The sequence below is a fragment of the Poecilia mexicana genome, unplaced genomic scaffold, assembly GCF_051168715.1.
Source record: "Poecilia mexicana isolate PSO_F unplaced genomic scaffold, ASM5116871v1 scaffold_2, whole genome shotgun sequence".
NCBI classification, from domain to species: domain Eukaryota; kingdom Metazoa; phylum Chordata; class Actinopteri; order Cyprinodontiformes; family Poeciliidae; genus Poecilia; species Poecilia mexicana.
In genome coordinates this window covers 7502501-7518353 of record NW_028263371.1, presented here as the reverse complement: position 1 = coordinate 7518353, position 15853 = coordinate 7502501, and the positions used below count along the sequence as shown (strand labels likewise).

The window sequence follows — 15853 nt, the reverse complement described above, 5'->3', positions numbered from 1 at the left end:
TTGATTTTTCTCTTATCATTGTTAGTACCTACTTACGCACAGCCACAGCAGTCACTTATGACCCACCTTGAGGGAAAATGTTCTGTCGCTTTCTGCAAGAAATATTCAAAGTTTCGTTCTCTCTCAAGTGGTGCTCTGTAATTGACGTCAGGCTGAGCTGAGTTTCATCCCTCAAGTAAACAAAGTTTTGTTTAATTCACAGTCCTTAAAAATCTAAGATGAACCTACAAACACCAGCAGCTGCTACTTGTCTTTCTCTTGTGATCTTTTCCTGCTCTTATATTTGCATTAAAAGTTATACTTTTTGATATATGCACATACAATTTTGAGACATTTTATGCATTTTCAAGATTGCGGAGAAGGAACATTTTGCACTTAGAATGTATTTTATGAAGTTTTTAAATAATGTCATTTATGGAAGTCAGATGAAGACATATGCAAATTTGTTTTTGAATATTTCCTAAATTTTATTTGTTTCCCTACTTTAAAACTTTTCAAACTTTTCATTGAAAATAATCACCAAGCATCTTTTACAATACTTGTAAGCAAAAGTTACAGTAGATTTAATTTCTCAGGCAAGTCCCATCATGGCACAAACAGAAAACATACCTGTCAAGTCTCCCGTTTTGTCCGGGAAGCTCTTACCATTCTTTCCTTCGTGCTCCTAAATTAGTATTTTCCCATAAATTTCCCCTATTATAACATACCGTATCATAACATACTACACGTAATTTCAAATCCAAAACTTGACAGGAAGTGCATTTGTCCTGTGCAATCCATAACGTCTGTGTTGTTTTCCCCCACCCTGTAGCATTATATCACCGCCGTTGGACAGCACAGAGAAGAAGGGCCTTCCGGTGGCTGCCCAGCTGCCAGGCAATGTGCAAGCTGGACCTCAGCTGCCGAACCAGCTCCTCCTGACCCCAGCAAGCCTTCAGCTCGCTCAGCTCCAGGCCCAGCTCACCCTCCATCGCCTCAAACTGGCTCAGGGAGGAAACGCGGCCAACGCCGCCAGCATTCTCAACCAGTTGATTTCCAATGTCAACATGTCCCAGCCCCTGTTGAATCAATTAAGGAGTTCATCTTTGGTCAAGAATCCACCGGGGGCCTTCCCCACTGGGGTGATTGGGTTCCCCTCCTCAAATTCAGCCGTTGGGTCGTTGGTGGGTGGGGCATTCAACCAAAACTCAGGGAATGTACAACTGGATCATGCTTGTGGAGGGGCTGGGAAGGGGCAACAAGGTGGGGAGTACGGAAAAAATCCTGGATCGACTTACTCTTCTGACACCGACAGACGTCTTCAGTACAGCTTATCTGGAGGAACATCTGCTGACGGACAGTACGCGGGGATTAAATCTCAGGCCAAGAACATGACCAATGTTGGCTTTCACAGAGATTTCTATGGGCATGAATTGCAGGGACAACCAGTTGGGTTTAGTTCCAATGAGCCAATGAACTCCACCGCTCATAAGGAGCAATGGAAAGGCCATAACTTAAACCAAACTGGAAAGGTAAACTTGGGTTCAAACCCTCCCACAGCCTGGCCTTCAGCTGGGCAGCCCATTTGGTCCAGAACAGAACTGTACAACCCAGAAGAGCCGACCCCCGAGCCCAAGCTGAACTGTAGCGGGGTTTCCTCTTTCGGATCCAGCGGCACGCAGGGCTTCGGAAGCTACCAGAACCTGCATGGGGGCGAGGAAACCCTGTTGTCGGGTACCAGGACACTCCAGGCCCATCAAGTCAGTGACTTTTATGGCATCACACCTTCCCAGCTGCCACATCAGTGCAGCATCTGTGATAAAAAGGTCTACAACCTCAAGGTGAGCATCTCCGTGAAAACGAGTGTGAAGTCATTTGTATGTAGGGCCACTAGATGGCACTGTGATCGAACGCCGTACTTTTGACCTTTCGCTTCCACTTCACTGTAAACAGTAACCCGTCTCCATCTCTCATGAACAAACACATGAATTCCTCGTCAGAAATGGTGTTGAACTGAAAAGGGGTCATTACGTTTTGCATCCAGGCGTTTTGGAGACTAACAGAAATCCAGTTTTTCCACAGACTACACTGCGTTAGACTTTGCATTGAATCTACGTTTCTTAGAAAACCGGTTAAATAAAAAGGAAACAAATGCTGTCATTGTTGCTTTACGTTTTCAACCAGATAATTTGTCTGTTTATGTTTTGTTAGAATGTGTCATGTCAAAAATTATTTACACCCCATTCAACAACCATTGCCATGACAACCATCAAACCTCCATGCTGGGCGGCCATTTTGTTTTTGCTTGTTTCCACTGGTATCTTGATGATTTATGTTTGACGATGAGCTCCAGGTGGGAAGGCCTCCTCACCATACTCTAATCTTTAGCTTCCCCTATAGATTCTCTATCAGATTCAAGTCAGGGTTTTGACTAGGCCACTCTAAGATGTCAATGAAATACGTTTGTAAATTAAACTAATTTGAGTGAACTTGATGCAGGTTGTTAACCAGAATCAACTGAAGTGTATGTATCACTGGATTGAAATAGCTTTTTTTTTGTAATAGCATGTGTTGTAAATAAACTAAATTGAATTGAATTGAAGACAAATAATTGTGGGCTTATCTGTAAACAACTCAGGGATAAAAATAATAATAAAAAAAAATTCCTGAGATATTTGCAGTTATAATTTAGAGCTTTAAGGAGCTTTCCCCCCAGCCACGGAGGACAAGGAGTGCCCATCCAGTGAGACATAGCTGTTAAAGACTATGTTTGGACACGGCATGACGTTTATGTGTTTTCAGGACTGGGACCAGCATGTGAAGGGGAAACTACATCTGCAGAATCGAACTTTGTACGCCACCGACAGGTGAGTTTTTAGCTACTTTGAAGTTCTTGTGCTTCTTCCTCAAGCTGAAACTCGTATTTTCTTGCCTTTCGTTCTTTTTTTGTGTGTGTGAAATCAAAAACTACAAGCGTAGACATAATTTTTGTCATAGACTTCCTCTTAGCTTCTTGGACACAGTCGACACAACGGCATTCTGAGTGTTTGGGGCATTTTTTCTTCCTCGTCCTCGCTCCGTAAACAGCTGTCTTAATCTTTCCAGGGTTATGATCTCTGTCACAAGATATGAGTGAGCAAGGCAGGGGAGAGGCAGCTAAAATCAGCCTTCTGTGATTGTTGCAGCTCAGCGGCGGCGGCGGCCGGAGCCCCTCAGTACGCCGTCGGCAGGCTGTGTGATGGAGGTCTGAACCCAGGAGGGACGAACCCCACGGTCGGCTCCGCCGCAAGTCAAGGTAGGCTACAGATGTAATGTAGTAATGTTTTTTTTTCTGTCTGCTAAAGAATGTGAAGGAGACTATTTCAAGAGTCGTGCAACAGAGTGTGATAGTTTATTGCTTGTCATGATGCAACTCGAACTGTTCACGTCTGCTGTTTGCAAAACATCGTTTTCAAATCTATGAACGCTTTAGGTATCTGAGAAATGCTCCTGTGAGAGCAGTGAGCTAACAAGATGGCCGCTTTTTTTCTGTGCAGGAAAAACAAAATCTCCTGTTAGCTTTTAACAGCATTCCAGAGAAGGACCACGGATCTCCACACTCTATTACGTCCTTTTTGTCACGTCGAGTACCAGCGCGTGGTCCAGACAGCATGAAAGACAACTTGTGCCAAACTATTACTGTTGACAATATCCAAGGGACATGACTTTGAGCCGTCTCCAGTCTCAGTTTCACTCAGACAGCACACGATACCCGAGCCTGGTTTACGTCCAGGCCGCAAATCAGAAACTAAAGCGTATTGTGAACAACTTTTACTTGTAATTTGGACATGTAGTACCTAGCAAAAATATTCCCTTTCCTTTAAATCTTTTTTTTTTAACATCTTATCAGGTTACTAAAGAAAAATTTTTATGTGTGGTATTGGAACTGTATGTCCTACACAAAGTAGTGTATATACATGAGGGTAAAATGAAGCATTGTTTTGAAAAACCTGCTACAGTAAAATCTAAACAGGAGTCATATATCCATAATTAAAAGGCAATCGAACAAATTCCCTTGATAACTCACTGAATCAGTAAACTTACTAAAGTAATCCAAGGTTAAATCTCGCTGTTCTGTTAAGACCTCAGAGGTAACGTTGTGCAAAACCACATATTCCAGTTTGGTATTGATCCGATATCAACTATATACAGTGCCAGTATCACCAGTACCAATACTTTTTATTTAAGTTTGACATATCATTAAACTTCTGAGCTCTGTGTGCTTTTTCGTGACTTTTTTTTTTTTTCAAACAAATGACTGAATTTGGACAAAAGTTATAGGTTTCTACTTCAATAAAACACTTTAATAGCAAAATAAAATGACAAATAGTAATGGGAAAGCAAAAAATAATAATTTGAGAGCCAATCAATCCATAACTTTTGAAAAAGAGTTGAAAAATTCTAATACAAAAATAAAATTTCAAGATGTAATCTTAAGTATCAATACGTTGGATCTCCGCTCAGAGTTTTGTTGGAGAACAAACAGCATCATGAAGGGACCAGCAGATCAGCTCAGGGAGAATGCACTAAAGCCACATTTTTACAGTTTTTCCTCCTCTAGTTTAGATATAAATGCTCCTTCCTACTCCAAACATGGTAACTAAAAACTTCTACATTGAAAAACTCACATTCCTGATAGAAAATGAAGTCTAATGATTCAATCTGGGTTATTTGGAAGATGATTTTTGAATGTTTCAACTATATTATCATCAAATGTGGGTTTTCATTCACTGCTCTCCTGCTGTCCTTCATGACGTCTCTGACGTGTCGTTTGAACAGATGTGTCGTCAGGAACCAAAGCCTCGTACCTGCCAGCAGCAGCCATGAAGACGTATCCCACAGCAGACGCAGCGTTTGCCCCCCACCAGCCGGAGTCAAAGGTCAGACAAAGGTTCTGCCTTGTGTTCACTTAGAAATTATTCCAGTTTGCGCTCAACGTCTGAATATGTGACTTAACAGGTTTTAAAGTCATAAAGGAACATCTGTTTTCTTGGAATCTTTAAATCATTGTTTTTCCTCCCGTTTATATTATTGGATGTCGTTTTCATGTTTCTTAAAATACTTTTTGCTTTTGTGTGAACAGACTGTGTTTTAAACATTTTTTTCTTGTTAATATCCTCTGGGAGGCAACAACACTGAGCTTGTTGAATTTCACGGTCTTTTGTTTTTCCCATGTTGAAAAGGATCACGAATTTAAGATTCTTGGCAGTGAAATATAAAGTTAAAGAAAATGCTCCACTGAGATTAAAACTAAATGTTAAGAGTGGGAACCACTCTGACCTGGTGGTTTTATAAAAATGCCTTTTTTTTTTTTACTTGAGATGTTTTTTTTCTTCCCCTTTACTGCAAAAATTAACTCAAATAAATTTTTTCAGCATGAGATTATGTAACTGCTAGAACATGAATTTCTGCTCTTTTTTTTTTAGCAGTGCTGAGGCTTTATTTCACACCTCCAGTGTTTGTTATTCAGTCACATTATTTCTGTTTCAAGTGACTTTAATCGACTCTTGCATTATGTACATATTTTAAAAGCAAGAGAAAAGTTGGCTAACTTTTTTTTCTATTCCACACGATTGAAGTCTCTTCAGAACAAACAAAACAAATCCTTCATAGTTTCATGTTAAACAAAACTGAAAGTTGCGCTTAAAATAAGCACAAGTCCAAAATTAACATTGTTAATTACCCTCTGAACCTCCTCTGGGTTGCTCCAGTCCCTGCTAATCATTTTGTAAGGACATCATATTCCTAAGCTGAATGACAGAAAGGTCAGCAGACATGAAAGTAAGTCACGACATTTTATACGCCTCCGTATTATTATTCCCTGGGAACAGAGCTGCAGAGGCACGCCTCGCAGTCAGCCGGTCTCTCCTCTAAAACAGGAAACCGGGAAACAGCATCTGTTGACTGACGTCCATCACGCAGGCAGACGTCTCGAAAAGCACGCAGCGGATGATAAGTGAGGTGAAAGGAGCCCAAAATTACCCCGGGTGACTTGCAGACAGGCTGAATTGGAGCGCAGCATGAAGCTGTCCGCAGTGTGTGTGGACTGGAACAGGCACGCAATGATGTGTGTGTTTTATTTTGACAAAAACACACACATGCACAGTTCGGTGCAGCAAATTCATTCATCACTTTTTATGATGTGAAACATTACTAAATTTATTCTTTATTTATAAAAACTTATTTTCACTCTTCTTCAGTTCGAGCTATTGTAGCCGGTGGATAATTTGTGCAGAAAATACAAAAAAGTGTTGTTTTTTTTCAAACTTTTTGCATGGGTACAAGCAAATAATGAGAATTTAATTTAACCATTTAATATGTTTTTAAATATCAACTGAACTTCTTGTTTCTACCATGTTGGTTGTGGTCACTTTTGTTAGAGGAGATGGGGCAAAATTTCATCCAAGGGTTTACATCCATGAGTAAAAAAAAAAAAAAAAAAATCTCTGTTGGTTTCATGCCAAACAGGCTTTCTGTTGATTATTTGCATGTGAGTTCAGTAGGGATTGAACCTGCTGTGTTGTGCAGAGTGTAAACCTGGCAGAATGTGTCCCTACCAATACTGGGTAACGACGTTTCATATAATGCAAAGCAAGGGGTCTGACCAGACCTGACTATGATTTAATGCAAACACAATGCACTGAAAAACCAAACAAAACAAAAACACTTGGACTTCCACTGCATTTGTTTTGCATCAAATCTACTCGTATTCAGTCATTTTGAGTGTGGTTTGTCAGTAAATTAAAAAAAAAAAACATTTAAAAATTTAAATGTTATTTCAGAATTTAAATTTTTCTTAAAAAAATTGTAATTCTTTGTAAGAATTAAAATTTTTACAAAGCCCACATTTCTGTGTTAAAAATGTTAGTTTTTTAATTATATATATATATATATATATATACATATATATATATATATATATATATATAAAATTTGATGTTTTCATTAGATGTACAGGATCATGTATTAACAACTGCAGAAATGCACCAGATTTGACCAGTGGTTAATTTCCATCTGTAGTCCAGAAGAGTTGGGTTATAATAAAAAATTTTTATGTTTTATGTTTAAATATATTTCATTGGATTAAAACGATAGTAATACCTGAAGTAAAAAAAGAGAGACTTGCCAAATGCTTTGCATAAGCTGTAAAGTCCTAAAAATAAATAAGTAAACGACTTTCTAAATCTGACCTACAATCAGATTCAACCTTATTCAAATTAACATAACCACAGCGTCCTTTTTTATTAATCCTTTACTTATTTGACAAAACCACAGCATCCTGTGACCTGATATATCATCTTACTGATCATGTTTTCTTTTTCTTTTCTTTTTTTTAATTCACAAAACATTTTACTGTATCAGTGTAAAAATATTTACAAGCGGCGCTTCAAGAGCTAATGTTAGTCCCAATAAAAACACACACCTGTCTGAGCCGGACATGTGCGGGTTTTATAGTGTAGAAAGCCGTGCTCTGAACAAAGAGCTCACACACATACAACATTGTCAAATATGTGCATCAAACGTTAACGCTAATCTCTATTTTTTATGGCGCAAACAAAGTTTCTGCCACGTCTGCCCTGACATTCAAGAACATGGCTGACGTGTCTTCGTGCTGCAGAGTCTGTGGGTCTGCGGCGAAGTAACACAGTAGCTTTGTTGCTTCCTGCAAAAAGAACAGCGATAAACACTGGATTACAGCTAACCACTGTTTGGAAGAGCAACCTGGAGGCCTGTGGGTCGCACCCTCGTCCTGCAGTATAAAGTTTCAGAGCAGCGAGGGGCTGGTAAAGAGATCCGAGGAGCTGGCATGAGAGCCGTGTGTGTAGGAACGCAAAGGAGAGAAACTGTAAAACCGAAGAGACTTTCTCCCTTCATCAAGCAACATGCTGGAGGCCGCTTCAGGCAAAGAAACCTGGGGAGACGTTTCAGCTGGTTTTTTACGAAGCAAAATGGCTTTAAAGGAAAAAATATTCAAGAAAGTTATGTGTGAGGATGTTGCTGCAGTCTAAACCAGGGGTGTCCGAAGGGCGTCTCTGGAGCCGTTTTGTGACTACAGTTTAACAATAATCCATTTTTATTTGTAATCAGGGCAAATAAAAATTACCAACAAGTTAAAATCTTTATATGATGAAAATAATTAGGAATACAAAGTAATTGTTGTTAAATAATAACCATGTTTTTTTTTCCATTTCTTTTTAATTTCGTGGTAAATATAACCTTTATTCCACCCAAATCTGCTTTAAATCATTTCACTAAACTTGGCTAAATATGCTCAAAGAGAGAGATTCTGGTAAAACAAAAATACAAACGTCCAGTCAAACCAAAGTGAATTTGCTAACTGAATAGCTTTCTTTTAGTGAAATTGAGCAAAACCCTTTTTGAGTTTTGGATCTACAATAATTCACAGGTATTTTTCTGACTGCTTTATTTGGTTTAACCCCTCAGTCGGTCGTAGCTGGTGGCTAATCACACTGGGTTTTCCTGGAGCTTTTCCTCCAGAAAACCCAGCTTCAGTATGAAGCTGAAACTCTTCCATCGATTTGAACAATAAACTGAACTTCACTGCATCGTTTGTTAACTATCAAATTGAAATGTATGAACTTGACTTGGAGTCTGTCTGTAAAAAAAAATGCTTTACAAGTTGTATTCCTCTGGCCTGGGTGACATAAAGTTTGGCTACTGCTAGCTTAAGCAAAACCACAAAAAGTGCTGAAAGAAGGTTTAGGAAACAGCTAACAGCTTAGCACACCGCAGCAGGTAAATATTTAATGCTCTGTATTGTTGGTTTCAGTTTCTTCTCAGGAGGCTGTGAAAGCGATGGAGCAAGAAGCAACGCCGCTTAACCGTAATGGTTTACGGTTTATGGGAGCAGCTACTGTTTAAATGCTAAATCAACAAACGCTGTAGTTGCTCTGATCAAACTCCTGCAGCTTATCAAGACTTTTGTTCTCTCTTTTATGCCTAAGCAACCTATTCCTGGATGTGTTTATTGAGCTCAGCTTGTACTGACCTTTGTGTTTTCTGCTGCCGGGGCAGAGCTGGCGAGCGCCGCTAATAGAATTATCACTCGTTCATCCGATGCCGTTAATATCATGACAGGTTCAGCCGGCCAGGAAACGCCAAGTCACCCCACAGACTTTCAATAATCTTAGGTCGTCCGTTCGACCTTTTGGTGGAAGCCCAAATGACAATATTGTCTCTTTTTGAGCTTTTAAATCATAAAAAGATGTTGGTGTTGTTTAATGAGCAAAAAAAAAAAAAAAAAACAATTCTGTACTGAGTTTGTCGGGTTTTCAACAGCAGCTGGATAACATCAACCCGAGTCAGCCCTGATGCTCAGAAAACGCAGCGCTCCGACATCATGGATGACTTTTGAGAGAACAAGGGTGTCCTTATGCTCCCATTGGACTCTCCACACTTGAGCAGAGTAAAGTCTGTGTTATTGTTGGGTATTCCTTGAACAAATTCCCTGTAAAACCCGAGACCCTGGCGTCCGACCCAAAGTGGGATTAAGACCACCGCCTGTCCCACACATGGAGCTGTCTGTCAGACGGCGGGCAGCAGGGGGAGCCGAGGAAACTGCAGCCGCACAACGGCTACGGAAACTAGGCAGATTTATGTGACGAGCACAACGGTGGATGCTTATCACAGTATTTGTAGTTTCAACGTTGCAGAATTTATTGGGTTGAAGACGAGGCATTTAGTGACGCCTTTAAAAACTCTGAAATAGTGTTTGTTGGCTATGAAAGCAGCTAAAGGCTAAAGGGCTCCTAACGTTGTAGTATTGGGTAATGAGAACATGGAAATATGCCGTAATTTCCAGCTTTTGTCCCGTAATGTGACATTTAGTAATAAATGCAAACAAAATTCTTGAAAGCAAATGTTTTCATGTCTTACCTTACTGATGAAAGTGCAAATAGTATAGAAACAACTGAGGCATAAGACCTCGTACGGCTTGAAACCAAAAGGTCTCACGCGGTTGGTGTGTAACTGAAGGCGTATTTCTGTAAAAAGAAACCTTTTGATTTCCTGTATTTGTTCTCTGTTCATATCGGAGGCAGCGCAGATACAGTGTGCTGCGAAATATCATGAAATAACCACAAACCTCAAAGCGTTTCATTAAGACTTCATGTGGTGTAATAATAAATATTTGTTATTATTAATAACAACTGTATTTGGAAAGTGACAGTGATTAGCTATATATATATATATATATATATATATATATATATATATATATATATATATATATATATATATATATATATAGATAGATAGATAGATAGATAGATAGATAGATAGATAGATAGATAGATAGATATATATATATATATATTCCTGATCTTTAAGTAGTTTTATTTTGTCAAGTCTCACAGAGTTGAGTAAACTTTTTGTTTCTGCATTAAACTGAAGGAAGAAAAGGGCGGGAGTGGGAACTACTTCCCAGGGTGCTTAGCGGCAAGTTTTAGAATTTGTAACTAATGAAAACATTAAATTTTTTCTCTCGTACTCCCTTTAGTGATAATGTGACCTTTTGTTTTTTTGCCACCTCCACATTTACAAAAAAAATACCAATTTCCAAAAACGTTCAATAAACGACCAGCCACTCCTCTGTAATGCCCACAGCTAACAGCTGCTGTTGTCAACTGATTTTCTCACCTGAGCTGTGGGTTTCTGCAGCTCCTCCAGAGTCTCCCTCAGCTGTGTGTCTTGATTAACGCTCTCCTTTCCCCCGCCGGTCCATAGGTGAACCGCCATGCCTCGGTAGGTTTACAGCCAAGTGTCAAATGTGAGAAATGTCTGGGTCCCGTCAACTGACAACTCTCTAAATCCAAACAAGAAACCTTCATTATCGCCACAGCGCTGCTGCCAGGGGGGCTAATAATAAATGGGATCATGCGGTTTAATGTTGCACATAGTTAGACAGCCAGGTTTTCCACACTATGCTTGACTTTTAAATCCTGCATTTTATGCAGACATTAGGTGAGGCCGCTGTCTGAAACTAAGACGGCTTCAAAGGGCCTTGAAACTCCAGGGACCAAAGTCAAAATGAGACGACTTTAATAAGACAAGGAACTTTTCCATTACATGGACAGAGTAGATTCACTGGCTGTTCCCTATTATTATTATTATGAGGCAGAGCAAACTTAACATTCTTCTGTGTATAATGCCCAAGAGTTGCAATAAATCCTGTAAAAACTCTCATCTGTATAACGTGTGTTTAGCTACCTCGAAAACTGGGAACGTAGCTCTGTTAAACGTGTAGGACTTTATTTCTGATGCTCGTCGGATTTGAGTGTTGGACACACGCCTGCCTGTTTTGTGCTTGTAGCCGTTTCCACCCAGGAAAACATCGGCCGGCCGCGTCGTTCACATCTGCAACCTGCCCGAGGGCAGCTGCACGGAGAACGACGTCATCAACCTGGGAATACCGTTCGGGAAGGTCACCAACTACATCCTGATGCGCTCAACCCATCAGGTACAACATTTACTCACTCTGTAGTCACAGTTCTTCATCTGTGTGGCTCAGATTCAGTGCAGCTCCTTCAGCTAATTCCAGTTAATGCTCTGAAATTATCCGTACGAAGTACCAAATTTTCTTCTCCTCATAATAATCTCAGATGAAGGGAAATCTGGGTTAAGCCAAGCTTTTTGTCTTGCGAAGTAGAATGAGATGTTGGATAAATAAGTAACAATCAATCATTTTACCCTGACTGAAAATCATCCTGTGATTTTCAGATTAAAAGAAGGCAAATTTATTTTAAATATGTACTAGAGAATATCTTTATGTCTTTATATTTTTATGTACCCAACCGTCTACTTGTTACTTTGAGTTGGTCACTTAATGACCCTCATACAACAACAGAATGTCTTCAGTCAGAGGCTTCTTCAGATTTGCTGTAACGCAGACCGCTGCAGAAGATTCTTCCTCCCCAGAGCAAACTCTTTGAAGACCTACAACAACATTTAATTTTCCTTTTTGGGTCAACGCAGCGTTTTTGGAGTTGAACTGAATAATTAACCCTTTGTGGGACCGTGTCTCATTGTAAAACGAGGTTAAAGTTTCGGTGCAGCTGTCAGCAGGCGTTTGTTAACCGAGGAGTTGGTGAGCATAGCTTTCTTTCTGCAGCTCGCCTCCAAGGTCCCAGTTGTTGCAGCAACTTTAATTGCCATGTCCTTCCAGTCATAATATAGTAGTGCAGCTTGGGCCAATAACTTGATTAAGAAGTAAAATATTTATGAAATTATGTCAACACTTCATTTTCAGATGACTTTTTTTTTTTTCCCAAAAATTATTTTTGGATTCGTTTTTCATGCTTTTTTTTTTTTTGTCGCTCTTGAAAGTTTCACACTGTTTTCTTAAGGAAACCGTGGAACATATTTAAATAACTTCCAGCTTTATAATGGTCACTTTCAAACCGTAACTATTTAAAATGTTGCTGCGCCTTGATGTACCACCAGATTGTCACTCTCGATGTTATTTTTTTTTAATGGAAGCTCTCTCTGCTCCTTCACTAGGCCTTTCTGGAGATGGCGTATGTAGAGGCTGCTCAGGCCATGGTTCAATACTATCAACTGACTCCGGCCACGATTAACGGTCAGAAACTCCTCATTCGGATGTCTAAGAGGTACAAGGAGCTGCAGCTCAAGGTAAAATAACGACAAAGAAGCAACCAACACTCAGGATGTGCTAGTCAGCCTCTAAGCCTGTATATTTTCTTTCTTTGCAGAAACCTGGTAAAGATGTTCAGTCAATCATCCAGGATATTACCTCACAGCGGGAAAGGGACAAAATGCAAGAACTTGAACAGTAAGGGAACTGTTGCGTCCTAGTCCCTAAATGTTTAAGTAAAACATTTACAGAGATGTGTTTCTCTTTATTGTTTCTTGTCAGCTACCTTCCAGACAGAGCGCGGTCTCGCAGCCCCATCAGCCGCTCCCTGAGTCCTCATTCCCACAGTCCCAGTTTCACGTCGTGCAGCTCTGCCCACAGCCCCCCGGCGGCTCCGTGCCGGGGTCAGGACAGGGGCAGCAACGGCCTGAGCCCTCACCGGGGCTCCAGAGACTGGCCGCCGCACCTGAGACGAGGGGAGGACGAGAGGGAGCGTGACGGTCCCTGGAGGAACGGCGGCGGCGGCATGGACGACAGTCGACCCAACGGGAGGACGGCCGACCGACGGAAGAGCTACCACAAACACTTGGGTCACTTGAGGTCAGCAGACGAACGCGGAAGCGGCGAAGCGACAACGACGAGGAGCAGCAGAGACTGGCACCCGCGGGACAGCCCCCTGGGCTCGTCTTTCAACTCCTACAGGAGCATGGACGAAGATTTCAGCAGGGCATCTCACTATCGGCATGACGCCAAGCCGAGGAGGAGGGACGGCGACCATCCCGTCCGGTCGAGGCACTCTGAGTTTGAGACGGCGGACGAGCCGCGGTGTCGAACGCCGGAGGACAAGAGGCGGAGCAAAAACCCGAGCAGGGGGCACGCGGAGAAACAGGAGAGAGAAGCTGCTCCCGAAAACACTGTGAGTACTTTTTGCTTCTGCATCGCCGGATAATTACATCCATCTCGTCTTTTGACCAATAAAGTGTGTGCTCCTTTCAGGACGCCGCGGCCAAAGAAAAATCTGCTCTGCCACAACAAAGCAACAAGTCAAGAGAGGCGGCTGAAAATGACAAGGACAGAAAAACTGTGAGTAAATAATCAGGATTTTCAAACTATTTACAGACAAGATTATTGGCCTGGTATGTGCTTCAAACCTAAATACTTGAATTGGCTAAGACATGCATAAATTGTCATAAATATGTTCATCATGAGCGGTTTACTGTTAGACAATACCTTAATAGAATTACTAAACGTAATTTTATTCAGAATTTACAATTATACATACATACATATTATATAATTAATAAATTATAATTAAAAAATTATTTTGTAGTAATGGTCTGAAACATCAGTTGTATTGACATCAAAAACATATGTGGACACAAACTAATGTATACGTTCTTCTTTATATCTAAATTTTATTATTATTAAATGTATTATTATATAAAACATTTTCTTACTTTGTCTATATGGATCTATATATTTTTTTTCTTTTTTTACCTGTTAAGGGGAGTAATATGCTTTTTTTTCTTTTTATGGCTCAAAATGAAGCAATAAAAGTAAAAAAACAAAACGAAGCGTGGAACAAAGTTCAAAATGTATTTTTAACAACTCAAACTTTGAAACATCTATACAAGACTTGAAACGTGTCAGTTTCATGACAGTAAACGGTAGACGACTATCTGTATTCGACATTCAGTCGTATCAAATGAGTCTGTATGTCAAACGTCTGCAGCTTTAGGTCAAACGTGTCTGCGTCTTGATGTGTGTTTGTGAAACGTTTCCTTCATCCGTGTCGTCAGGAGAACGTGCTGGAAAGTGCCGAGGACACGGATGAAGAATGTTGGTATCCCAGAAACATGGAGGAGCTGGTCACGGTGGATGAAGTGGGAGGGGAGGACGACTGCATCCTCGAGCCAGATCTCTCCGAGCTCCAGGAGTTTACTTCCTGTCGCAAAGAGCCGACCGCGGAGCAATCGCAGCAGAAGCACACGTCTCCATCGACTCCAGCAGTGGAGGAGCACAAAGAATCCGGCGAGAAACCTAAACGGGAGGACTCAGTTGAGGAGGCGAGGGCCGAGGCGGCGAGGGGCGAGGCGTCAGCGTCCGAAGCTGAGAAAGCAGAGGATCAAATCGCCGCACCAAGTACTGAAACCGAGAAAGTGAATTTAGAGACGACAGAGCAAAAAGTGTCAGACATCAGTGGCTTCCCCAGTGAGGAGTTCAAAGCAGCGCTGGAGGAGACGTGCTTGGAGAGCGTCAAGCTTCCCAACAACACGGCGCCGGACGAGCCAATGGAAAATCACGTCTGTTTGTTAGAGGACGGCAGAAGCCAGGAAGAAACTCGGACTCCAGATAAAATCCATCTGGAAGTTCAGCTGAAGGACTTCAGTCTGAAAAGAGGTATTTCCCTATAATATGTCTGGGTTTTTTTTTTATCTTCTCCAAAGGTGACTTTCAAAAATATGTCACATTGATTAGCATTTTTCATTTTCTGTAATCACGCAGCAGCATGTTTTATACCTATTAGAGCCTAAGAGACACTTAACCAATAAAAGTTAAATGTCACTAATCAAGTTTTACGTTGCGAGTGGATCGAAGACCTTTCCAAAAATAGTAATTGAACCGTAGCACTGAGCATTCTGGGTAAATACAACCAAAACAAACGCAAGAATCTAGTGCTTGTGTTTTCTTGAAAACTTGAAAAGAAATCCAACAGCCATGAAAATCTGACACTACTCCATTTTTGTTTTCATTTTGTAAAGAAGGAAGTTGAGCTCAGTGTCTTCTTCGGTTTTTGTGAAGTTTCCTTCTGTGGTTCTCGAAGCAGCGCCACCACAGGCGAGGAGGTTAAGCAAGTTTTTAAATTGGTTTAGATGGTCTGACAATGTGACAGCGAACCTGGAAAATGGAACAAATGTAGCAGAATCTACCGGACCGTCAGGTGTGAAAACATCCTTAAAGTTCTGCTTTTGGGTTTTGGGGGTTTTGCTCTGACATGTTTGAGCAGTTGATTAACAGCTTGTTTATATTCAAATGTATTTTTTAATAATTTGCCTCCACATTTTGAAGCTCAACTTGCATCTCGTTTCTGATTGAGGACTCCACATTTTCTCCATTGACTCAGATTTTAATCAGGAGTCTTTACATTAGAGTCTGTTTCTGTACTATGAACCACTGTGGTTTAGAGAAAATCCTAACAAAATAAATATTTTTTAAAAATCA

General features: G+C 40.7%; 1 protein-coding gene across 1 annotated transcript in view; it reads left to right on the top strand.

Moving 5' to 3' along the window:
* Nucleotides 1-15853, top strand: part of rbm20 (RNA binding motif protein 20) — a 51434-nt gene that overhangs the window by 31851 nt on the left and 3730 nt on the right. Inside the window, exons 2-11 of the mRNA XM_014984676.2 lie at nt 812-1820; nt 2782-2846; nt 3165-3274; nt 4798-4898; nt 11351-11497; nt 12538-12669; nt 12750-12829; nt 12914-13547; nt 13628-13714; nt 14431-15031. Coding sequence (XP_014840162.2) covers nt 812-1820; nt 2782-2846; nt 3165-3274; nt 4798-4898; nt 11351-11497; nt 12538-12669; nt 12750-12829; nt 12914-13547; nt 13628-13714; nt 14431-15031 — 2966 coding nt within the window. The remainder of the gene's footprint in view (nt 1-811; nt 1821-2781; nt 2847-3164; nt 3275-4797; nt 4899-11350; nt 11498-12537; nt 12670-12749; nt 12830-12913; nt 13548-13627; nt 13715-14430; nt 15032-15853) is intronic.